The sequence below is a fragment of the Scyliorhinus canicula genome, chromosome 9 (assembly GCF_902713615.1).
Source record: "Scyliorhinus canicula chromosome 9, sScyCan1.1, whole genome shotgun sequence".
Taxonomy (NCBI): Eukaryota; Metazoa; Chordata; class Chondrichthyes; order Carcharhiniformes; family Scyliorhinidae; genus Scyliorhinus; species Scyliorhinus canicula.
This window is the reverse complement of record NC_052154.1, coordinates 112,053,601-112,078,956: the sequence shown is the minus strand read 5'-3', so window position 1 is coordinate 112,078,956 and position 25,356 is coordinate 112,053,601. Positions and strand designations below refer to the sequence as shown.

At 47.4% G+C, this 25,356-nt stretch overlaps 2 protein-coding genes across 8 annotated transcripts in view; one reads left to right on the top strand and one right to left on the bottom strand.

Annotated features, from left to right (window-relative positions):
• The window catches only part of znf408 (zinc finger protein 408), a 28,386-nt gene extending 10,325 nt beyond the window's left edge, over positions 1 to 18,061 (bottom strand). The window contains exons 1-4 of one of the 2 annotated variants that reach the window (XM_038807409.1): positions 17,932 to 18,061; positions 8,449 to 8,545; positions 4,136 to 4,410; positions 2,685 to 2,752 (exon numbers count right to left, since the gene is read on the bottom strand). In XM_038807409.1, the coding sequence (XP_038663337.1) occupies positions 2,685 to 2,752; positions 4,136 to 4,410; positions 8,449 to 8,530 (425 nt within the window). In that variant the 5' untranslated portion in view covers positions 8,531 to 8,545; positions 17,932 to 18,061. Of the gene's footprint in view, positions 1 to 2,684; positions 2,753 to 4,135; positions 4,411 to 8,448; positions 8,546 to 14,196; positions 14,252 to 17,931 lie in introns of those variants that run through there. The other variant, XM_038807410.1, reaches the window with a different exon arrangement.
• A 40-nt stretch (positions 18,062 to 18,101) lies between these two features.
• The window catches only part of prdm11 (PR domain containing 11), a 197,685-nt gene continuing 190,430 nt past the window's right edge, over positions 18,102 to 25,356 (top strand). For 3 of the 6 annotated variants that reach the window (XM_038807402.1, XM_038807401.1, XM_038807405.1), the window contains exons 1-2: positions 18,103 to 18,178; positions 19,090 to 19,138. The gene's annotated coding sequence lies outside the window, so the exon portion shown is untranslated. Of the gene's footprint in view, positions 18,179 to 19,089; positions 19,139 to 25,356 lie in introns of all 6 variants that reach the window. The other 3 variants (XM_038807408.1, XM_038807406.1, XM_038807407.1) reach the window with 3 other exon arrangements.

Below are 25,356 nucleotides of genomic sequence, written 5' to 3'. Positions count from 1 at the left end.
AGTGCCTCCAGGGGTACTGGGAGCGGAATAATCTGCAATTGTAAACTCTGACCAGGCTCTACACTACGTGGATGTGCAGAAACGGGCTGGGCTCAACACCCCCATGGAGGCTGGACATGGCCCTCCTTGCCAATAAAGGTTTTGCGATCGGGTATCACAGGCCATAAATGGATATAACCAACAACCAGAATAGGGAGGTCTCGCCCTCAACATTCTGGAGGCACTGAAGGCAGTTACAAGATGTAAATTATCGCATTCAAAGCGCACAAAGACAGGGAGGAGAGGGTGGCCAGGCAACAACTGGACGACTCTGTACCGGAGTTGAACTGGCAGTACTCCCCATCCCAACCTTGGAAATGCTGGCGGAGAGAAAAAGTTGCAAGTGAACTTCGACCTGATATCCACCAGGAAAGCAGTGCAGCAGCTCCGCCAGACACGGGGGACCTTTTATGAACCTGGAGACAAAGCCAGTCGTCTGCGTGCTCATCAGTTGAGAAAGTAGGCAGCCACAAGGGAAATTGCTCAGGTTAAAGACAGAAGCGACAGGCTAGTCGTTGCACCTGAAAAAAATCAATGAAGCCTTCGCAACTTTCTACCAAGGGCTATACACCTCTGAAACCCCAGCAGGGGACTGGGAGATGAAGCAGTCCTCGAGAGACTGGACACAGCGGTCGTGGGGAAGACAAGAGACAGGACCTAGAAGCACCACTAGAACTAGGGGAAGTCATGGAGGGTATCAACTACATGCAGACGGGGAAGGTGCTGGGTTCAAATAGATTCCCAGCGGACTTCGACAAAAAAGTTGTGTCAGCACTGGCCCTGCACCTGTGGAAGATGGTCGCAGACTCGCGAGTAAGAGGCACCCTGCCACCAACATTGGCCCAGGCCTCAATATTGCTGATACCCAAAAAAGTCAAAGACCGGACAGAGTGCAGGTCCTGCAAGGCCATATCACTCCTTGCTGCAAAGATCTTGAAGACCCTGGCGAGGCAGCGAGAGGGCTGCATGCCAGAGGCAGTCGTGGAAGACCAGACGGGCTTTGTCAATGGCACGCAGCTAACATCGAACATTAGGTGCCTGCTGAATGTGATCATAGCCCCATCCAGGGATAGAACACCAAAAGTGATCATCTCCCTGGACGCAGGAAAGGCTTTTGACAGAATCGAATGGAAATACCTCATAGAGGTACTGGAACGGTTTGGGTTTGGGCCACGATTCACCTCCGTGAAACTGCTGTACAATGTACACAGGTGATAGAGTAGCGACCCTGGGGGAACTAACAAGGGGGGGGGGGGGGGGGGGGAAGAGAGAGAGAGAGAGAGAGAATGCTCCTCCTGGACCAGACAGGATTAAATGGGAGGATAAACTAGGATTAAAGATAGGTGGAGGACTCTGCATCGAAGCACTGCACAGGCGCAGTGCTGAGCCTAACGCAGTTAAAGGTGGTGCACAGAGTGCATCTGACCAGAACATAAGTAAGCAGGTTCTTCCCAGAGGTGGAGGACAAATGTGAACGGTGCCAGGGAGGCCCAGCCAATCACACCCACATGTTCTGGGCTTGCCCGAGACTTGTCGGGTCTCGGGCATCCTTCTTCAAAGCTATTTCTCAGGTTAAGGCCACAAGACATAGGAGCAGAATTAGGTCACTTGGCCCATCATTCCACTCCGCCATTCAATCAAGGCTGATATTTTCTCATCCCCATTCTTCTGCCGTCTCCCCATAACCCCGAGTCCCTTATTAATCAAGAACCTATCTATCTCTGTCTTAAAGACACTCAGCGATTTGGCCTCCACAGCCTTCTGCAGCAAAGAGTTCCACAGATTTCCCACCCTCTGGCTGAAGAAATTCCTCCTCATCTCTGTTTTAAAGGATCATCCCTTTAGTTTTGAGATTGTGTCCTGCTTCTAGTTTTTCTCCAGGCAAACCCCTCCCCCACAGACCCTCTCAAGGCACACCTGAAGGCACCACCTTCTGAAGGGCAATAAATGTTGACCTAACCAGCGACGCCCACGTCCCGCAAATGAATTTTAAAAAAAAGAAAAAACTGACTTCCTCTCACTTCTGCAAAGGGAATCAGAATGAAGAAAAGAAACAGAATTGAGTAGACAACTTGTTCTGCTTCATTGACCCTTGGCACCAATAACAATCATGGAGGAGTCATCAGTTTTTAGATACTATTTGACGACGCCATCATAGATACAGGAGCTGGCCACTGATCAAATCACAGTGCTACTATCTTACTAAGCCAGTTGGCTTTTTGCACTGCATATAGAGTATTTCCAATTCCTTTAATGGTTTGAAAGTTTTCAATACACAATTATATTGATGTAGCTGGTTTCAGCAGATAAAAATAACATTCAACGTATGTGGATATTTGTAAGCCTCCATTGTTAGGAAGTGCACCCCATTACTGAAGATAATTACTTTATTGAATATTTTCAGAGGCTTGGAGCAGTGACTCACTGTGTTAGTGCCGATAAAGGTACCAACATACACATTTCACCTGAAAAAAATCAGTTATTGACCCTCTTTGGACCAATCCAGGACGTTTGTAGTTCAATGCTCCCAAACTGATGAGTCGACAACATTGAATTAGATTTTCAGATAAACCGAAACGAAATAAGCATGTTAATGGAGAATCTCTGTTGAGTGCCATCACGTTTATACATAAAGATTGCATTACCTCATCCAGTTTGAGAATGGCTGATTGACCTTCTGTGTTTCTGGTGCCTTTTCATCCTTTTCTCTAAGCTGTGGTAACAAAGACAATCAGTCACGATCAAAAGAAGGAAAGACATGCAGATTCATAGCATATCTGTTGTAATTGTGCTTGTTCACACATTTACAGTGTACTCTAACTACATGCACCTTGCTTCAGTGAGGATGTTACCATTATTGCTACACCACAGGCTTGATAAGTCAGAAACATAAATTATTATTTAATAAAGATTACAATTAAACTACTCGTTCCTCCCCAAATACATTCTATAAATGTATCCTGTTCAGCAATAGAGCCATTTGTTATCTAAAGTTTATAATCAAAAATATCCTGACAGCAATCAAGGCACCTTTGCAAATGTACTCTAATTTTGCTCTCTAATATGAAGTTATGGAGATAACCCTACTGTGCTAATTTAAAGGAACATTTGGGCTGCAACAGACCAGTAGTGATTTACTTCATCACTGCGAAACAACACATCTTTTTCTTCATGTCATCATTTACTCTTCTTGTCTATGTGGGGCAGTAGTTTATGTTTGGTGGGTGTAGGAGGTGATGAATTTGTATATGCCAACTGATTTCTTGTTAAACTTGCTGCAACAACTTTGCAAGTCTTGAAACTGCTGTGTGAATATTAAACACCAAGACTCAACCACGCTGACAACAACTGTGGAGTTTCAGTCTGGATAAATTGTTTACAAAATGTGTAAAGCAGCCAGCAAAACCAAGAAAGGAGTTTAGAGATGGTGATGGTGTCAACAAACATTTCTATAACAAGGAATGAAATATTTCCATAGTAATTTAAAGATCCATCACACTCATCTATCTGATGTGCTTGAAGCAACTTAGTAGTACAAAACTTGAGTATTTCTGAAAAAAAGCCTCCAAAGCTTTTCTTCCAGCATTCATCAGGACAGATGCAAGAATGCCAAATTTCAAAGGAAGCAACAATTGATACTGCATGAGAAAACGTGTTGATTGGTTTGCAAGCTGGTTCTGGTTGGTCGAGGTGTTGATATGGAAAAAGCACCAGGGTGCTATTTTCCTCCATGCTTTTGTTTAATTCAAATAAGGCATAATGCCTGGACGTATTCCTTTTGTCTGCAGAGGACAGGTTCCTGCAGCTGTTGAATGTAGCATCTAGCAAGTTTAGGTGAGTTACATTGCAAGCCCAACTGATAATTTTAAACTGGTTATTAGTGTAATTCTCAGCACACTCGGGATTTTTCAGCAAGTGCTTCCCCAATCATAGAATTATATCTGACGCTTCGATATCATGTCTGTTTATTCAATTATGTATTTAATTGACATTTTGACTGATGAATGTTTCTACCTATTTACTACATCTATCATGCAGTCAAACTCTAGATATTAAAGGGCTTCTGGATAGAAGGATTTATGAAGATGCTCTGTACCTCCTTTGAAAGAGAAGATGCAAGTCCATTTACGTCATCACATTCCAGTTTTCCTTCGAGGGGTCCAAAAAATACTCCTCTGGGAAGTGCCTTGGAAACACACCAGATGCCCAGTTGATTCTCCCGAGTCTGGGATGGTCCTGCTGCCAAACCGAGAGGAAGTGTGTAGAAGGCTCGGCATGGCAACCCAAGCGCCACTGGTGTATCTTTTATAAAAGGTGGCAGACCGTGCACTGGACATCTCTTTTCAAAGAACTCCTGACAGTCCTCACAGTCTGGAGGGAAAAAAAATTAAATAGTAAAATGTAGACAGCATTTAAAGTCCAAGAACAACCAGCTGAAGCAACAGATTAGTAAATAAAACTATGGAGCGGGATTCTCCGTTCCTGAGACTAAGTGTTGATGCCGCCACAGGATTTGTAGACTTTCACGACTGTAAAACTGGCGTCGAACCTGGACCAGCAACTGTGGAGGGAGGGGCTAGCACCGGCGCCACATGGAACACATTCGATTCTAATGGAAAATGGCTGTAGGATTAGCCGGGTCCGTGATTGACACTCGGGAGGCTGGCATGTGGAGCCTCATATACGCATTACAATCACCACACACACAACCCTGGCCAACAAAATGGCATTGGTTGTGCTGGAGCCTGCCCATACTGCTGATGGGTCGACTGGGGCCTGAGGGTACTAGGAGGGTGGCCTGGGGGGACATATACAACCGGTGGCCCTCGGTTCACAGTAGGCTGTCAGCAGTGTGTTCAGCTGCATGGCTGCCTTGCAGGCTGCGGCAATGGTGCTCCATGCCCGTCTACCTCGACCCCACACCCACCTCCTGGCCATCCCCCGCCATTTCCCCGGCCCCGGCAGATGCCCCCCCGACCAGCAGCACAGCTGTCAGAAAACTATGGTGATGTTGGACACCTTTCATACCACCACCCCCCCCCCCCCCCCCCAGCAGCCATGATGCCGGTTTCACGATTTTTAAAAGCAAAAATAAACCGCGCCGTCGGGAACTCAGCCCATTGAAAAAAATGAAAATCGCTTATTGTCACGAGTAGGCTTCAAATGAAGTTACTGTGAAAAGCCCCTAGTCGCCACATTCCGGCGCCTGTTCGGGGAGGCTGTTACGGGAAGATGGAGATGGAGAATCGCAATGAATATAGGGTCAGGCCCACTAATGATATGCAGACGGTGTTCACCGTACGTGTGTACCGGACCACATTGACACCGCTGTCGAAGTGACGGAGAATTGCGATTTGGAGTCAAAATCGGCACCCGCCACGGTTTTGCCGTCATAATCTATTCCCCGCCCAATCGTGTTTCTGGTGTCAGCCAACAGAGAATCCCCTCCCACCCGCACGACTTTCACTCAACATTATGTTTTGATGTTAAATTATCAAACAAGAGGCTCCATAGAATCATTCTCATTACTGTTCTTCCGAGGCAGTCAAGATGCCACGATGAAAATGGTGTTTAAAATTGCCCACCCGCTCAAACAAAATTCCGTGTATATCACACAGAGGTCCAAAAGAGAACAACAGTACGAGAACATTTTGCTTTAACGCTGTTCTGATTGTTACCTTCTTCAAGACTCCAGCTATTCACTGTCTGGTAGTACATGGGCATTACATAGAATTTACAGTTCAGTAGAAGGCCATTTGGACCTTGGAGTCCAAGGACCACCGGCCCTTGGAAAGAGCACTCTAATTAAGCCCATGCCTCCACCCTCTCTCCGTAACACGACATAACCTTATGGACACTAAGGGCAATTTAGCATGGCCAATGCACCTAACCTGCACATCTTTGGACTCTGGGAGGAAACCAGAGCACCCAGAAGAAACCCACGTAGACACGGGGAGAAAGCACAAACTCCATACAGTCACCCGAGGCTCGAATTGAACCCGGCTCCTTGGAGCTGTGAGGCAGCAATGTTAATCACAGGGCTGCTGTGTTGCCCCATGATGCTGCAGTTTCTTCAGCTCCATTTCACCCATCCCAACCCCATCCATTTAAGGGGTGGAAATATCTAAGAGGGAGTATTGCCTACAGTCACCATCCCTTTTTGTTTGAGTGCTCTTTGAAATGCTTTGGGATATTTCATTGTGTTAAAGATACTATCCAAAGTGCAAGATGTTGTTGTTGTAGTGTTAATAACGTGGGGTTCTCCCTTCGCACTTTTTAAATAGCTTTGTACATTCTTATTGTTAGATACTTTCCTGTTGCTATCAGCCCCCCAAGCAATGCGCATTGATAATGACACACACTCTATCACATGTTTGCTGTGTTTATTGTGCACAATTTAGCATTCTTCATATTTGTGTTAAAAATTAGGAGTAAAAGAAATTTATTGTCAGAATAAAATACTACAATGACCACTCACATCTCGATAGCATATTTAATATAGTAAAAAGATTCCAAAATTCTTCACAGGTGTATTTTCAAAACAAAACTTGATTCTAAGTTATGCAAGGAGATATTAGAGTAAATGGACAAAAACCTAATCAAAGAAGTAGGTTTGAAGGAGCTTCTTACAGAACAATATATTCTATATTTCAAACGTATTTCATTAGTTGTAAAACACTTTCAGGCCTAGAGGTTGTGGAAGGTGCAATATGTGTGAAAATATTTATTTCAGAAGAAGGCCGGAGACTTTAGGGGGAAAATTCCAGACTCTAGCACTTGTAGCTGAAAGTACAGCTGTCAGTGGTGGAGCAAAGAAAATCTTCCCAGAAATGGGCCATGAACGTTTGAGAAAATAATTCGAAGCTGTGTGTTGTGAGAGGGAAACTTCATCAAGGGCCTCATGACTGAATTACTGTTTTCAATTCTTAAAAATGTTGGACCACTGAAATTTAAAACCTGTTGCATTAAACGGTGGCAGAACTAATCCATAAACTAAAAGACTGCTTTCCACCAGTGAAGTGGTATTTTGAATGATGGGGCGGAGCAACAAAAACCAAATGCAATACTGAATCGGGGAACCAATGTGCAGCAAGGATACAGTGAGGAAAATAGTCTTCAGCTGACTTCTGCCTTCTGTTGGAGAAAGCCAAGCAGAGCCAGAGAATAAAAGTCCCAATCCCTTGGCTATTGTTAGGAGCCTCTTCAAGGCTCAGAATAGCAGTGGCGTTAATTTAAGAAACAGGGAATTTTAATTTAGTGGCATCTTTCATGACTTCAGGCTTGCAGCCAATGAAGCATTTTTAAAGTATCGTCACAGTTGCAATGTTGAAAACTCAGCAGCAAATTTCCAAACTGCACAAAAGCAATGTTTTATTTACCAATGGTCTGTTTTACTGGTGTTGGTAAGGGATAGATATTGAACTGGACGCCTAGCAGAGCTCCCCTGCTCATCTTGAAAATACTGTAATCCACCAGAGAGGTCAGACGGGGCCTAATATAACATTTTATCTTGAAGACAGCACTTCGAGCAGAGCAGCACTTCCTTAGTAACACTTTGGGGTATCAGTCTGGATTACTTGCTCAAGTATCAGAGCAGGGCTTGAATCAGCAACCTCTGACTCAAGAAATAACCTCTGACTCAAGAAGAAAATAATTATTATGTACTGAGCCAAGGGTGATACTCAAATGCTTAATTCCAAAATATCAACACAAGTGTTGGTTTCCATTTCAGAATTCCAGCCGTGCAGCTTTGAGCTATCTTCACACCGGTATGGGCCTGACTAGGAGAGAGTGGCACGTTCGTGGCAGCTGAGGAAAAGATAGGAATTCAGGGCTCAATTCAAAATAATTGTAATGCAGAAACTAAAGGATGTCATGATGGGACAAGAATCAATCTTTATCTGCTGACAGATTACAAAAAAAAACACTTCACAGTAATGATTCTACAGCCTATAGTTACAGTTCATTATAGTTACACTTGAACTGGTAAATAAAACGAGAATCAACCCCAGCAAACCCCTGATGGTATTGTGGGCAAGTGTATCACATGCTCTGGCACTCAGTACAGGAGACTCATAGACAGGCTGTTCATCAAGGATGATGAGCACTGACAAGGTTTTTGACATGTTATCACAGTCGAGTCCCTATCTCCCTTTTATTCGATGTTCACACGTTAGACGCTCCATCGGAGGTTGCTTAATCATAGGCACGAGTGGATACTCTGACTTATTTTTCCCTCCATCCCCTTAGTCTCGAGGCACAGAGACAAATAACAGCAGATTCAATTTGTTGCCTCAGCTGAGATTAACTAGCTCTGTACAAATTTGAATGAGACCCCACCATCCAAGTCAGTTGTGCCACTATCGCTAGCTTTTTAATTTAAAAAAATAAGTACAGGGTTTTACTTACACAGCTGCTGCTTGTGATCTGGTAGAATACTGTTTTCTTCAGTTAACACCAATCCCTCACTTTCTTCATTTACTTGTGGCATTTTGTGGTAACATACCTACAAAGAAAAGCCTTATTAATTCAAAACTAGAAAAATAAAACAGAATATATGCTACCTACATATTTCAAACAGTGAATCTTGATTGAATCCTGCCCTTGGCATACTGAGCCTGTATAAAGCAAATTCTAACCTGTACCACAGGAAACTACACAGTTTGATTTGAACCAGACACTCGTTGCTTAAATCACACCCAGGTAAGAGTTAAATGGGGACTTTCATGTCAAGGACGAGTCTGGTTTCTGGATCCTGCGACACGGTGGTACAGTGGTTAGTACTGCTGCCTCACAGCACCAGCGACCCGGGTTCAATTCCAGCCTAGGTTGACTGTCGGTGGGGAAATTTCACATTCTCCTGTGTCTGCGTGGGTTTCCTCTGCGTGCTCCGGTTTCCTCCCAGTCCATAGCTGTGCAGGTTAGGTGGATTGGCCATGTTAAATTGCCCCTTAAGTGTCCAAAAGGCTAGGTGGGGTTACTGGGTTACAGGGATAGGCATGGGTTTAAGTGGAGTGCTTTTTCCAAGGACCGGTGCAGACTCGATGGGCCGAATGGCTTCCTTCTGCACTGTAAATTCTATGATCGATGATGTTAAGTGGATCAGCCAGGCTAAATTGCCCCTTAATATCCTATTACGATCCCAGGCCAGACCCCAATAGTGGCTAGGGTGCTGAACCGAAACCCCAATAGTTTATTTTAATTTTATAAGACGGTGAAGAAAGGATACCTCGCTCCAGAATTGATCACACAAAGGAATAGGGATATGGTATTTGAAAACAAAAAAAAAATATTCCCAACACAGCATTAAAATCTTTAACATCACACCGGAAAATAACTTACAATTACTCCTCCTACTTAAACAATACTATTTAATACAGTGAATACAATAACCTTAATTGCTATCTTTATTCTCGCTTAGGCAACAAGAAAATAAACCAACTCAGCTCTCAAACCACCTTAAATACTAATGGCACAGAGGAATACTTGCTTTCCAGAGATTTTCTTTGAGAAAGAGATCTCTTGGCACTGCTTTACAGAACAGGTCTGACTCAGGTCCGAACCCCTGCAGAAACTCTAGCTGAATGTCTTCAAAAGCTGTTACATCTGGCTTGGTTCAGCTCCCCCTTGTCCTCAGATATGTCTGCACTGCTTTAAATACAGTTAATCTCTTTTAACTAGCCTGCAGTGAGAGCAAAACTGTTTCAGTGTGCACACCTTCAGCCAGATCAGAACTCGCTGAAAATGCTTTCTCAAAATCTCTGATGCCTTTGCTCCACTCAGCAATGACATCATCTCACTAAGCTCAAGTCTAATTAACTCCCAAGGGAATCCCCTTAATGAAAACAAAATTGCATTAGCCCAAGCTTTTTACGATTGTTAATTACACCTCTCACTCCTTTGTTGTCTTTGAAACTAAGGTTCTTTTAAAAACATGACTTCAGCAGGCAAACACACTAACCCAGGCTTTCAAACCTTACATCACCAAATACTTATCTTACAATCTAGCTGAAATTCCCACATTCATTACAGTCCAAAGAGATGTAGGTTAAGGCGGGGGGGGGGGGGGGGGGGTTTACGTGGGCCGAATGGCCTCCTTGTACACTGTAGGGATTCTATGATAAGTCCACGACACGGATCACCGCTTCTCATGCAGCAAACGTTACTGAAAACATACTCATTTCAAGGATATAATCTACATGCTGGAATTATCTAATATATAATACATGCTATTACACACACAGTCAGTTGAATCTGTACATATTGGAACCAAGACCAGAGAGTGAAAAAGACAGTATCCAATTTTTTTTTTTTTAGAAAACATCAGCCTGACAAACTTAGTTCTAACGACGTTCTCATTTGGATTTCAGTAACATAATATTGTATACGTGCAAAATGTTAATACTCTACTTAAGGGCAACCAAAAGCAACAAAACCATCTATGATACCTGATGTAAACATTTTGAGTTCCATACATTCAAGTGACGTTTTGGTGGTTACAGAGATTGTTACAGATTAAGATGATGATTATATGGTGGTTGGATACTTAAGGTCGGTTTCAAGCATACAACTCCTGCCCAAGAGGAAACCTATGGATGTGTCCCCTTAAGACAAGATGATTTGCACTTGCACAGAAAAGAGGTAGATTGGGAACTATTAACGTATAAAAGGGACCTGGGCGTTCTAGTACACCAGTCACTGAAAACAAGCAAGCAGGTAAGCAAGAAGTTAAGAAGGCAAATGATATCAAAACAAATTACTGCGGATGCTGGAATCTGTAACCAAAAAAGAGAAAATGCTGGAAAATCTCAGCAGGTCTGGCAGCATCTGTAAGGAGAGAAAAGAGCTAATGTTTTGAGTCCAGATGACCCTTTGTCAAAGGCAAATGATATGTTGGCCTTCACTGCAAGAGGACTGGAGTATAGGGGAAAGGATGTCTTCCTGTATCTGCACAGGGCCCACACCTGGAGCATTGTGTGCAGTTTTGGTCTCCTTATCTAAGAAAGGATATACTTGTCATACAGGGAGAGAAGCAAAGGGTCACCAGACTGATTCCCGGGGTGGTAGGATTGTCGAATGTGGCTGATTGGGTCGACTGAGCCTGCATTTGTGATCATAGGTAGATTATTATCTGTATATAACACAAGTATATATTCGCCTGAATGTGTATTATAAGTTATATATTTTACTGTTGCAGTTCTAGCATCTGGCTCGCAGGTGGTGTGAGTGTGCAGGCACGTGACCAGACGCACCATGTGTTCCAGCAGAAGGTGTTAGTGATGAGTTGATATCACATGCATATTAGAGTAGTTCTGTGGTATCTTAGCGTGAGTTAGTGTTAGACCATTATTTCCAACTGTATTAATGTTAAACATTATAGTAATCCTTTGGAGTAGTGTTGTTGTAGAACAAAGTCTAAATGTTCTTTGTCAAGATCAAAGATCAAAGATTGGCACAATCAAATAACATTACATGGTATCTAGGAGTGGATGTCAAAAGAGAACAGTTAGGGAAAGTTATGTATGACGAGAAGACACAAGAAAACAATCGGAGACTCGGAGCAAAACCAGCTGCAAAACAACATACTACCAGGATTGTCGAACCGCGATAGAAGCATTGAAGAATCCCAACTGACTGCTCACGACTGGTAATGTAGATGCGAACTGTGTGTGTTTCCAAGCAACAGTTCACTTTTTATTTATTTTTTAAATTTAGAGTACCTAATAATTTTTTTCTAATTAGAGGGCAATTTAGTGTGGCCAATCCACCTAACCTGCACATCTTTGGGTTGTGGGGGTGAGACCCATGCAGACGGGGAGAATGTGAAAACTCCACACGGACAGTGACCCAGGGCCGTGATCGAACTTGGGTCCTCAGTGTCGTAGGCAGCAATGCTAACCACTGGGCCACCGTGCCACCCCAGTAGTTCGCTTTTTACGTGCAAGCTATTGGTCTCCAGACACAAGAAAGAATAGCGCACCTAATGACAGTAGCAATCGATCAGTATAATACTTTTCAGTTTGCTTTAGAGGAAGACAAGAAGAGCTACTCAAAAATAATCGAGCAATTTGATAACTATTGTCATCCGCAAAAAAATGAAACTTTCGAGCTTTATGTTTACGGACTGCAATGTAATAAATTACGCGAGCGGGGAAAAAAATGTTAAACTAGCAGATGCCATAAAAATATGTACGGCCAATGAGATTGCACAGAAGCAAATCACTGAGATCCAGACACCAGAAAGTAGTGGCAAAAAGGTGGCGCGACCAAAGCAATCTTTATTGTGCTGCAGCGGGATCAGAAGCGTGGTCCAGGTGGTGGCTATTTTGAGAAATTTTCAGAGAACGCCATTTTATGTTGGAGGAGTGGCAGAATGTACGGCCCAAGAAAATGCCCTGCATATGGCAAAACATATGCCAGATGCACCAAGAGAAACCATTTGGCCCAGCAATGCCTGTCGATTGCAAGAACGCAGCAACATAAGAGTGTTAATGTAATAACCGAGGCTAAAAAAATTACTGATTCAGCAATTATGCCAAGTGAAGCCCTGAACAGGCAAGCTGAGTTTAATGATGCACCAGATAGCCCAGAAGGTTCTTTCTCCGTGGACATGATCAATGAAGGCACTGAACAACGAAACACAAAAATAGAAGAGGAAGTAGAAAACTACTTGGATAATTGGATGATTCCGCTCATAATTAATCAAACCAGCACCAACATCAAACTGGACATCAACAAAACAGACCTACTGAAGATGTGGATTCAACCACGAATAGAGGATAATGATTGCAATCTCACTGACTACTACGGTGCACCAATCAAGACATTGGGAACGTGTAACCTGCAAGTCAAAGTGAATGCACAATTGTTCAGTTACATTTGCAATTGCTGAAGCAGACAAGCGATCACTGCTAGGCGCAACAGCATGCGAGTCATTGCAGCTGGTACAGTGATTATACGATACAGACACCGACTATATACCAATGGTGCACATGGCAGCCATAGATGCAAAATCAGTACAGACTCCGGGGGAACAATCTAAGACTCAGCCACAGCTCCACACAGTGAATTACAAAAAAGATGCCACTGAAAGGATAGGGTCCTAGAAGTTATGGATGTCCTCGAGTGTAAAACAATGCTTAAATCCCAAGTCGGATGAAGATAGAAACAAAGTCTTCAAAGCGAAGCCAAAGGCTGCTTCAGAAGATGACTCTACGGAGGCAAATGTCTCCTCAAAAAGAAACACAACGGTGATGTCAATGGCTGCTCGTCAAACATCGAAACGTCATGCCAGAACAATAGAAAGCAATAACAAACAGTTCGAAGAGCGGGACAAAAAAAAGAGTTTTAAAAGTACGGAAAGAAATCAAATAAGCCAAAAAGCACTGACTTGAACGACAAACAAAAAACAACTGGCACAGTGTAGCATATCAGGGCTTCATAAAAGAAAATGATGAACTTTTGGAATTGCAACAGCACCATGAACTAGAAATGAAGGAACTGGAGAGGACACAAGCTGTGCTACAGGAGGAGAGGGAATTAGAAACCCTGCAACTTGCCTCTCAGCTTCAATGAGCAGGAGCAACTTATTGAGAAGGATCGGCAAGTCATAAACCAGCTGAGCACAAAGATTAATTCTCTTGAACACAGTATTGAGTCTCTAGAGAGAGAGAGAGAGAGAGAAGCCACATGAAAGGGAATTGCCTTGAATTGGAGAACAGACTTACTCAGTCAAAAAAGCATTTGAAGTGAAGACAAGAGAAATAATGTTGTGTTCAAACTGCAGGAACTATAAATTGAGATAGGTGAATTACATCAGGAAATCAAGCAACTGAATATCCAGCAGGAAGAGCTAAATGGGAAGACAGGAGATATGGAAACCTGCCTGCAAGAGAAAAAGGCAGAGCTGCGGTGGTGATGGGTAATCTCCTTGATACCAAAGAACAGCAGCTCAGTGAAAAGAACAGCACATTCAAGCAACTAGAGGAAAAGCTGAAAGGGCAGCCTGACTATGAAGAGGTTAAAAAAGAACTGAGTATCCGGAGGTCGATGGGAGGTGTATCATCAGAAAGATCTAGATCACAGGACACATCCAAAACCTTAGAGGTACTTCTTCTGGAGAAGAGCCGCTCATTGCAATCTGAAAATGCAACTCACCCTACAGTGACCTCAGTGATCCTGTTCCAGCATTAGATCTAGGACAACAGCTCCAGCTCAAAGTCCAGCGTATGCAAGATATAGATATCAAGAATTAGAAACTGCTGGACACACTTGAGGAATACAACAAAGAGTTTGCAGAAGTCAAAAACAGGAAGTAAAAATAAAAGCACTTAAAGATAAAAAAATCAACACGTAGGAGCAAATTCTGAGCAGCAAAGCAGAAAGCGTGGCTCTTGGGAAAGAGCAGAAAATACGGAATAACTTTGCGGAAAAGGAATGGTAGCTGCAGGAGATTCAAACATTTTGGCCTCCAAATTTGAGGAGGCTGATCACAAGGTCCTATTATTACAGGCAGCCCTGGAATCAATTCAGACTGAGCTATGTGATTTAAAAGCAAAGTATGACGCAGAATCAATTCCCAAAGTGGATGAAGTTGAAGTTATCGGGACAAGTCTGGAAAGAGCCAGAGGGCAGAGGTGGTTCAAAGAGAGACAAGAGACTTTACACATGTTAGAGTAACTCTGTAGTATCTGTCATGTGAGGGTTCCTTTCAGAAAAGTGTGTTTATCAAATAGCTGCAGTGATGTCATTGTGTGGGTGGAGCTGAGCTGTGTTTCTTGCTTTTTACTTTCGCTTTGAACTGGAAGCTGTTTTTTGGCTCTGAGTTTTAGTTACATTTTCAGTTGGGGAGCTGCTTTCAAACCAAGGTGGTGTATTTTGGTCTCTCTCTGCCTACTCAAGAATGTCTCCAGATCACTTGATGATTTCAAAGTAATACATGTTTCTTTGACTTATGGATGTTGTTAGGAAAGTTATTAAGGGTTACCTATACAGTATTGTATCTGTGGGGATTATCAGTGTTGGTAGTTGATAAGATGTTTACTGTGTGTCTATAAAATGTTATCTGGATTCATAAAATAAACATTGTTTTTGTTTAAACATACTTTTAGCTCTCTGTTGCATCATACCTGTAGAGTGGGCCCTTGTGCTCTCCATAACCAAAATATATTAAAGGTTATGGGTCAGGTGAACTCCATGATATACTTTGGTGTTCTCTAAACCCTGGCCCATAATATCTTAGGGTAAGTTAGTTTTAGACCATTATTTCCAACTGTATTAATCTTAGACATTTTAGTAATCCTTGAGAGTAGTGTTAGTAATATATAGTTTTGTTGTAAAACAAAGTTGTAAGTTCTTTGTTAACATAACCACATCAAGATCCAAGATTGGCATAATCAAAGAACATTACAGTATTCACCGCAGTTTAGAAAAATGAGAGGGGGATCTAATTGAAATGTATAGAATTCTGACAGGGCTGGGCATGCTGGATGCAGGGATGTTGTTTCTACAGGCTGAGGGGGTGCGGTCTAGAACAAGAGGTTATAGCCATCTGGGATGGCCACTTACAACAAGAAACATGGACGTTTGCAAAGCCTAACGGGAAATATGGGCCATGTAAGATTCAGCAGGCACAGAGCCTGAATGTATATTTTTGATCAGAGAATCCAGGCAGCATCGAAACCATCAACCGACTGGCATTTAATGGCCCATCTCCGTAAGACAAAGGATTAATACTCAGGTAACCGATACAAGCCCAGACATTTTGGCGCCACTCCCTTTACTCAGGAAGCGTAAACAACAGGGTCAATGACCGCTTAGGACATACCCAGCCATCAAGACACCCGCCCCTTTATTGGCTCAGATCGAAGGCAGTGATCGAGAACTGCCCAATTAATTGGGTCCAAACCCAAGGACCGCCCAAAAGAGCGCAAAACTCCCCAAGGGTAAAGAGAGACACTGCCATGTGTTCGATCTCTTTTGGACCTGCACTCCGGCAAAGTCCATCTCCAATCGCAGCATCGCCAGAAGCAAGTTCAAGTTCAACGCTCGCTACTAGACAGATGATCCTAGCCGAACCGCAGTTACTTCGCCAGATCCAGCCGATCCAGATTCGAACAAAGGCCACTGTTCCTCTGACCTAAGCCGGGTGCCTGAAGTTAATTACAGGTTGTCATAGTTGTTAGGTGTAGTTTAGCTCGTAGTGTTTATGTTGCATGTAAGTTAATCTTGTGTGTAAATAAAGTACCATTGATCTTGAACTAACTAACTGGTTGTTTGGCTCTTTGATCGATACCCGGTTGAACCTTGTGGCTGTATCATTTGATACCTGGCAACTCTGAGAGCATATAGAACATAGAACATAGAACAGTACAGCACAGAACAGGCCCTTCGGCCCTCAATGTTGTGCCGAGCCATGATCACCCTACTCAAACCCACGTATCCACCCTATACCCGTAACCCAACAACCCCCCCCTTAACCTTACTTTTATTAGGACACTACAGGCAATTTAGCATGGCCAATCCACCTAACCCGCACATCTTTGGACTGTGGGAGGAAACCGGAGCACCCGGAGGAACCCACGCACACAGGGGGAGGACGTGCAGACTCCACACAGACAGTGACCCAGCCGGGAATCGAACCTGGGACCCTGGAGCTGTGAAGCATTTATGCTAACCACCATGCTACCCTGCTGCCCCAATCATATCAATATCATATCAATATCTAGATAAAAGGGCAACCTTATTGACGGCCATATTTCGAACAAGCAAAAATGGCAACAGGGTCACAGTCTCAGGATACAGGGTAGGCCATTTAGAACCGAGATGAGCAGAAATGTCTTCACTCGGAGGGTGGTGAACCTGTGGAATTCTTTACCACAAGGCTGTGGAGGCCAAATCACCGAATATATTTAAGAAGGAAATAGATAGGATTTCTAGATACTAAATGCATCAAAAGGCATGGGGAGAGTGCTGGAGTGTGGAATTGAGATCGAGGATCAGCCATGATCTTGCTGAATGGCAGAGTAGGCTCGAAGGGCCTAATCCTGCCCCTAGTTTCTATGACCTTGGGGCCTGTCTCCAAGTATCTTTGCCAAGGTGAAAAAGAAGTGACGGCCACAAAGACAGAACGTGTGCAAAAGGCAGACAGAAGATGGGGAAGAAACAGGAAGACAGAGAGAGACAACGATATGAAAGAAAATACTCAGCAGAATGGAAGATGGGGAAAACCAAGGGTTTGAGACATATCCGCTGGGGTGGCACAGTGGTTAATACTGATGCCTCAGTGTCAGGGACCTGGGTTCAATGACAGCCGTGGGTGACTGCCAGCACATTTTTGTTTTCATGTTTCCCCCGTGTCTGTGTGGGTTAGCTCCCGGTGTTCCGTTTCCTCGCACAGTCTAAAGCTGTGCAGGTTAAGTGAATTGGCCAAGATAATTTGCCCCTTAAGTGCCCATAAAGGGTAGGCGGGGATAGGGTGGGGCATGGGCCTAGGGAGGGTGCTCTTTTGGAGGGTTGGTGCCAACTCAATGGGCCAAATGGTCTCCTTCTGCACTGGAGGCATTCTATGATTCTAAAGGATTAGGACGAAAGAGGCAAATAGTTACAGAAGGGAGATTTTAAAAAAATATCGTGTTCAATTCTGAAAATTGAATACACATCTTGTCTGGTATCGCAATTAACCAGATTTAGCTGGGTGGACGGATGGATGAGGAGGTGTTTTAAACACTCCAGTCTCCAAGAGAACTGAAATTTGTTCAGTTGCTGAAAGCAGGCTATGGGTTGATATATTGCTCCTGATGAAGCCTGTGTTGCGGCTGGGCCAGACTCTTTAAGATCACAGCCGGTCATCTTCCAGACACACTTCCGCCCTCCCCCCGAACGCGGTCTCACCGGATTTGTTGTCAAAAGTGATCAGACTCCATCCCCAGGCTGCAGGCACCCACACCGCTGCGGGACTCCATATTTGAGCGAGCTGGGGAACCGAGCTTCCTCTGCTTCCCTGCAACAACATTAACTCACAACAAACGTTCCGGCCCCGCTGCCAGGATGCAGTCTGCACTGACACAGGGCGGGGAACCATTCAACCAGCTGGCTAGCCAACCCTACTCTTTACGTCCCGGTTACAATTTAAACCAAAGTAAGTTATAGCAAGGGACACATGTCAGAAACACATATAAAACGTCGTTACAGCGTCCATAAATCAATATTCACCATTTTTATTTCATTCCAGTGATGACCGATTTTACCATAATTCTAAAAAAAATCCCACCAAACTGACGTGGGTGGGGGGCTGCGAACAAACGAGGAAGGTTTTCTCAACAGTCCGTGATATTGTGGTTGAAGGTGCTGTGTGTCTTTAAGCCAATGGTGGGCAACATGCAAGGGGGGGAGGGGGGGGGGGCACATGCACCCCATGTGGGTTCTGAGTGCAGCCCACCAGACATTTTGTTGACTGTTGCCCACATGCAGAGTTGCCCCATTCTGCTGATTATCCCTCTGCCGAGCTTTTTTCCTACCGGTATGACTGAAATGATACGTTGGATTGGATTTGTTTATTGTCACGTGTACCGAGGTACAGTGAAAATACATAAAGCAAAGACACATGAGGTGCGCACCAAGTGCACACAACATTGAGGGCCATGTGCTCCGTCTGTCCAATTAAGTGTGAATATTTCTTCTGTGTTTACCACTTGAAGTTGATGACAGTTATATTAATATATGAACGATTGAGCATTTTCTGGAAGTTATATTCAGCGTGTATTAAATGTATTCAATCTTCATGGGGTCACAGTTAGTGAACATGCCTGATTTCAATTCTGCGGCCACTCATCTGGCCCACTCACTAGTCTAGGTTGTCCATTATTGCTTTTGTTTCAATAGCCCCAACATGTTCTTTTGTACTTTTCCTTAAAGAATGTCTGGTTCGAAGAAAGCAATGCAAATATCAAAATATTTGCAAACCAATGAATAGTCATTCAGATATTTGAAACTAGCATGGATGCTCAAAATACTTATGGTCTTTATTGTGACAATATTTCTTTAAATTAGGACAGCGGGATCATTTAAGACCTCAGGAGATCGTTCCCCCCAGACTCAGGTAAGGTTTATGAGTCATGGTCAACAACGGAACCAGCAAATGTTTGGCAGTGATGGCAATAGACCTAGAACCTGGAAGGATGAGATGCGGAGGAGCCTTTGGGAATCTGGAACTTGTGCAAGCATATCTGAGGAAGGCAGTGGGAAACTGCCTCATGTATTGTTTTTCCTCATATTGCTCACTGCTTATTGACAGGGTGACCAATTTTCAAGTCAAACTGAAAAGTCTTGGGAGAGTGGGCTCTGTATTAATTGGCATGTTGTGGCTCAAGCCTTTGCTGCAGCCCCTGTGCCCAGGGTGCTGTTGTTGCCTCGCAGGCTCCAGAATGCTGCTGGAAGGTGCTAAGGATTTCCTTTTGATCTCTTCTTTCTCGGTTGACTGAGCCTGCTTGTGTGTGGAACCAGTGTCTGTCAGCAGCCAGCACAGCTCGAGTTTGAAACTGCCTTGGCTAGTGTACTCTTTTGGGGAAAGGATCTCAAAAGACATTTGCTGTGTTGTCGTTGAGAAGGCAATCTCAGTACATATTGAAATAATTTTGTAGTTTGGTAACTTGAGGTGAGTATGCAGAGTACCTCACAGGAACATAACAATCTGGATGTAAAATCAAAAACTGCTTTTATATAGTCCCAGCCTGGCTCAATTTCTCCGCTAATGATTCGGAACATTTTGCCCATTCTGGGGTCCGCACATATAATCCAGACTGACCGTTCAGTATTTTACTGAGGGAGAAGCTCAGTTTTTCAAATAACATATTAAATCAAGGGGCGCGATTCTCCGATGTTGCGTCGCATCGAGGAAGCCGCGTGAACTCGGTTGAGTTCAACGACGGCGCGAAACGGCCCCGATTCCGATTGATTCTGGCCCCGGGAATGGGCTAGCATCGGGGCCGCGAGGAACATGGGGGGGCGTGACGTCGAATGCACGTCGTCAGCGCGCGACGCCCGAATGGCGCCGCTCCGCGTCGTAAAAGAGCGCGATCCACGCACGGAAGGGAGGGAGGGAAATGTCGGAGCCACGGAGGGCCGCCCTGAGGTTCCGTGATACGGACCTGGAGACCCTCCTCGATGAGGTGGAGCAGTGCAGGGGCATCCTCTGCCCAAGACGAGGGCATTGCCACCCTTCCAGCGTCGTGTGATGGGCTTGGCGTGAGGTGGGCACGGCAGTCAGTGCTGTGGTGCAGACCCCTCGGTCCGGGGAGCAGTGTCGAAAGAAGCTCCACGACCTCACCAGGGCTGCCAGGGTGAGTGCCACGAGGGTGCCCCCGGGTCACAACCATCCCCCCCCATGTCCCTCATCACCCCCCCCCCCCCCCCCCCGCGGGCACGAGGGAGGGGGAGGCGAGAGTGAGTGGAGGGGGGTGAACAATGTTGTCACAGACCCACATGAGCGCTGCAACCCCCTGGAGAGATGCCATGGTGTGGCTGCAACTTTCCCCCCAAACTGTGCCAATATCTGAACGCGTTGATGTTCCCTGCCTAATTGTGATGATCTATCTATGCCACCCCCCCCCCCCCCCCCCCAACAGGACAAGACTGCTCACAACAGCCGGGAGCGCAACAGGACCGGAGGGGGTTCACCCATCATGCACCCCCTGACAGTGTTCGAGCAGAGGGCACTGGACCTTGCTGGGGGATCTGCCACCCGGGAGGTCGCGCAATGCGAGGTTGGAGGTGCAGAACCAAGTGAGACAACCCTGCATGACACCCCCCCCCCCCCCAGCCCATCTTCTGTCCCCTCACACTCTACCCACTGGACCCCCATACTCTGTCCCCTCACACTCTACCCACTGGAGCCCCCATCCTCTGCCCCCTCACACTCTACCCACTGGACCCCCCATCCTCTGTCCCCTCACACTCTACCCACTGGACTATCCTACGCCCGGCCGAGCATGTCTAACTAACCCCGTATCATTCTGTTCCCCAGGGCCAGCTGACGAACGTCCAGGGCCGTCTGGTGCCACACACAGGCGACCGTCCGTGACGACCACCACACCCAGGGTCGCATGCCAGAGGGTGGCAGGAGGTCGGCCAGGAGTGCCATCCTCCAAATCCGGGACTATCGAGCGGGACGTACAGAGGACGGACAGTGACGACTTTCATGGCTGTGCGTTGCCCGAATGTCGGGCCGTGAGACAGAACAGGATGGGGTCAGTGGACCCAGACGCACAGAGAACGGCGACGCAGTCAACGGACTCACCTGACGCTGAACCGTACATGGGCCACGTGTGCCCTGCGGTGGGACATGACTGGGACCAGGACACTCCTGAATTTCTGACGGACGAGGACCTAGAGCTTGCGGCACTGCTGTCTCCCACACCATCCACCATCCCAGAGACACTCACCTCGGTTGGGCAATTAAGTGATGAGGCTCCTGGGTCACGGTCTGGTGTGCACCACACAGCTGAGCTGGTACAGCAGGTGGAGGTCGGAGCAGCCGAGGGGCTGGATGGTCGGAGGACAGCCCAGGCCCAGCATCCAGCTGCCGCCCAGACCTTTCCCGGGTTCCTGGATTTACTCGACCCACCTGGATAGCCGATGCATTTTGAAACCCAGGGACACAATGACGGGATGAGGGCCATCTTCCAGCAGCTGCAGACGCAGTTAGAGGAGTCAAACCGCGTCCAGGAGCAGGGAGTGGTGCCGCTCATGGCAGCCACCCAGGCCGACACCGCATGGGTGGCATCCGCGGTCGAGGCAATGGGTGAAACGGTTTCCGCCATGGGTCAGGTTCTGCAAGGCGTTGGGCTTCATGTCCACGCATCATCCATGACCCAGGAGAGGGCTGCCCACTCACAGGCAGCAATGCGCCAGAGCCAACACGACATTGCCAGCACGCCATGGCCCAGTCCCAGCAGGCTATGGCACAGTCCCAGCAGGCCATGGCACAGTCCCAGCAGTCAGTCGCGGAGAGCATCGACCGCCTGACACACGTGCTGGATGGCGTCGCGCACTCACAGGTTGAGGTCGCACAGTCCCTGGCGGGAATGTCTCACTCCCTGGACTCCATCTCAGCGAACGTTCGGACCCTGATCGATACCGTTGCAGGCCTCCAGGACTGGAAGCGCCAGGTGTTGGTGGGGCGACGGGGCACCTCCCCGCTCGCACCTCCGTCCCACAGTGAGGCCCGGGGGCCACTGGGCTCCCCAAGGGAGGAGGAGGTTCTGGGGCCCGTCCCATTAACTCCATCAGGGGACGTCCCTGAACGCTCGGCCTCCCCCCATCCCATCCCTGGTGCATCGGGTGGGCAGCGGGCAGAGCAGGGTGGCACCACGTCATCCGAAACGCCCGCGGAGCAGCCTGGCCCATCAAGGCCAGGTCGCCCCAGGAAACGAGTGCCGACGGGGAGACATGTCGCGGGGCGTGATTCTCAGCAGTCCGCCTCCACTCCTGCTGTACCATCTGGGGATTCACTTAGACGTAGTGGTAGGGCCCATAAGGCAATGAAGAGGGACACAGAGTAAGTTGGCACGGGTGAAGGGCACAGTTTAGTTGTAGGGGCATTGCGATGTTGTGCAGCGCACAGCATACCACAACAATGCAAGCGACCCTGTCGGGCTGGTACTGCAGGGCCCCTCCGGAGCGGTCCAGGCACCTGAATCTCAATTTCAGCAGACCAAAGCAGCGCTCCACCACACCCCTGGTTGCTGCATGGGCCTCATTGTATAGGGTGTCCGCGTTGGTCTGAGGCCTCCGTATGGGCGTCATCAGCCAAGACCTCAGTGGATAACCCCTGTCGCCTAGCAACCAGCCCCTCAGCCGGGGGGCCGTCCCTCAAACATAGCAGGGATGAACGATTGCGCAAGAATGTACGCATCATGCACACTCCCTGGGAACCTAGCGCACACGTGTATGATCTTCATGTGGGGGTCGCATACCACCTGGATGTTCATGGAATATGTCCCTTTCCTGTTAGTGAACACTTCCCTGTTGCCTGCAGGCGGGCGCATGGGGACGTGAACACCATCAATCACTCCCTGGACCATCGGTATCCCGGCCACATTGGCAAACGCACGGGCTCGTGCTTCTTGATTTGCGCGGTCCTCGGGAAAGGTTATGTAGCGGTCGGCGATGGCGAACAGGGCGTTGGTCACATCCCAGATGCACCTGTGGACCGATGCCTGTGAGATCCCGGATAGGTCCCCACTCGGAGACTCGAAGGAACCGGTAGCATAGAAGTTAAGTGCCACCATCACCTTGACGGCAACCGGTATCGCGTGTCCTCCTCCCGTTCCACGTGGGGCGAGGTGCACTTCGAGGTGGCAGATATGTGCGACCGTCTCCCTGCTGAACCGGAGTCTCCTCCTGCAGGTGATGTCCGGCAGTGTCTCGAAAGAGATCCGGTCATGGTACACCCTCGACCTCGATTGGTGCCCTGGCTCCACCATCAGTGTCTCCTCCTCCTCCCCCCCCATGCTGCTTGACATCAGTGCCCGCATCCTGTGCCTTCCTCAGTGTTTGGGGGTCAATGTTCCCCATGGCATCCCCTGGACATACCGGCCATGAGTGCCTGCAGCCTGTATGGCGACGACGGGCCACTCCGCGGCCATTCCCTCTGCTGCTGCAGCTGCCCCTGCATCAACTGTGGGATGTCGCTGTGGATGCTGCTGGATGTCCAACTGCAGTGCAACGGCCCCAACCACTGGTCAGAACATAGCCGTTCTGTTCAAATACATGGTCACCTACAGAAGGGTGGTGGGGGGCAGAGAAAAGACGTTAGACGGAGGTTATTCGACACCTCGGCAGCCGCCTGCCACGGGATACCTGTGTGACCCGGTGGCCTGGTCGCGCTGCTGACACGCGGCCAGCCTAACCCCTGGTCACTTTCGGCGTCCAACGGTCAGTTAAGAACGTCCTCCTCACCGGTGCGTCAGTGGCCTGTGCCCATCAGCCACAGGGCAACCAGCGGCCGTGTCCTCGTCACCGTCTTGCCATGGCAGGGCAGCTGAGATGTTGCATCCGGGGGTGGACGACCCCCCCCACTCACTCCCTCTCCCCCCTCCCTCCCACTACTCACTCCCTCTCCCCCACTACTCCCTCTCCCCTCCCCCCCCCGACTACTCCCTCTCCCCCCTCCCACTACTCGTTCCCTCTCCCCCTCCCATTACTCCCTCTCCCACCTCCCACTACTCCCTCCCCCCCTCCCTCTCCCCCCCCTCCCTCTCCCCCCCTCCCACTACTCGCTCCTTCTCCCCCCCCCTCCGCCCACTACTCCCTCCCTCTCCCCCCCCCCCACTGGCCGCTGCGTTCTCGGGGAAGCCTACCCCAGTCTGCGGAGACTCCGGGACGGTCCGCTCACCTCCTCACTGCTCGCGTCAGCCCGCACGACTGGCTGACGACTTTAAAAAGCAGGTGTGGACGGCGACAGAGTGAACTGGGGTCACGCCATCGGGACTTCGGCCGATCCGGGCCGGAGAATAGCGGGGGTTCTGGAGAATCGCCATTTTGGCTGCCTTGGGCAATTCTCCAGGTTTTGCCGCGTGAAACATGACGGAACCGATTTCGCCGTTTGGGAGAATCGGGGGAGCGCGTCGGACCGGCGTCGCGTGAAAAACTGCTGCGGCCCGCTATTCTCCCAACCGGCGTGACATCGGAGAATCGCGCTCAAGGTCTCTCAGAAAAAGCAGCCCTGATGTTTAAGAGGAGATGGAGAGGATTTGAGTGCATGTGTTTGCAAAGGGGAACAGAGAAGTGCCTGGAATGTGGCTGTTCTGGTGAATTTAATGGGAGGAGGACCTCTTGTCTTTTTTTAGTTTCCCCTTCTCAGCCAGAATCAGAGGCTGGCCAGTTGCCAGGTGGGAAATCCAGCAGTGGAAATCTGCATCCAGGATGCCGATAGCGAAGGAAAGTTCTGGAGAGATGAAAGAGTAGGGGAAGCAATAATAATAGTAATCTTTACTAGTGTCACAAGTAGGATTATGTTAATGACGCAATGAAGTTACTGTGAAAATCCCCCAGTTGCCACACTCCGGCGCCTGTTCGGGTACACAGAGGGAGAATTCAGAATATCCAATTCACTTAACAAGCACGTATTTCGGGACTTGTGGGAGGAAACCAGAGCATCCGGAGGAAACCCATGCAGACACGGGGAGAATGTGCAGACTCCACACAGATAGTGACCCAAGCTGGGAATCAAACCCGGGTCCCTAGTGCTATGAAGCAACAATGCTAAGCACTGTGCTACCATGTTGCTGGTCCTCTTGGCCCACAAGCACTTACCTG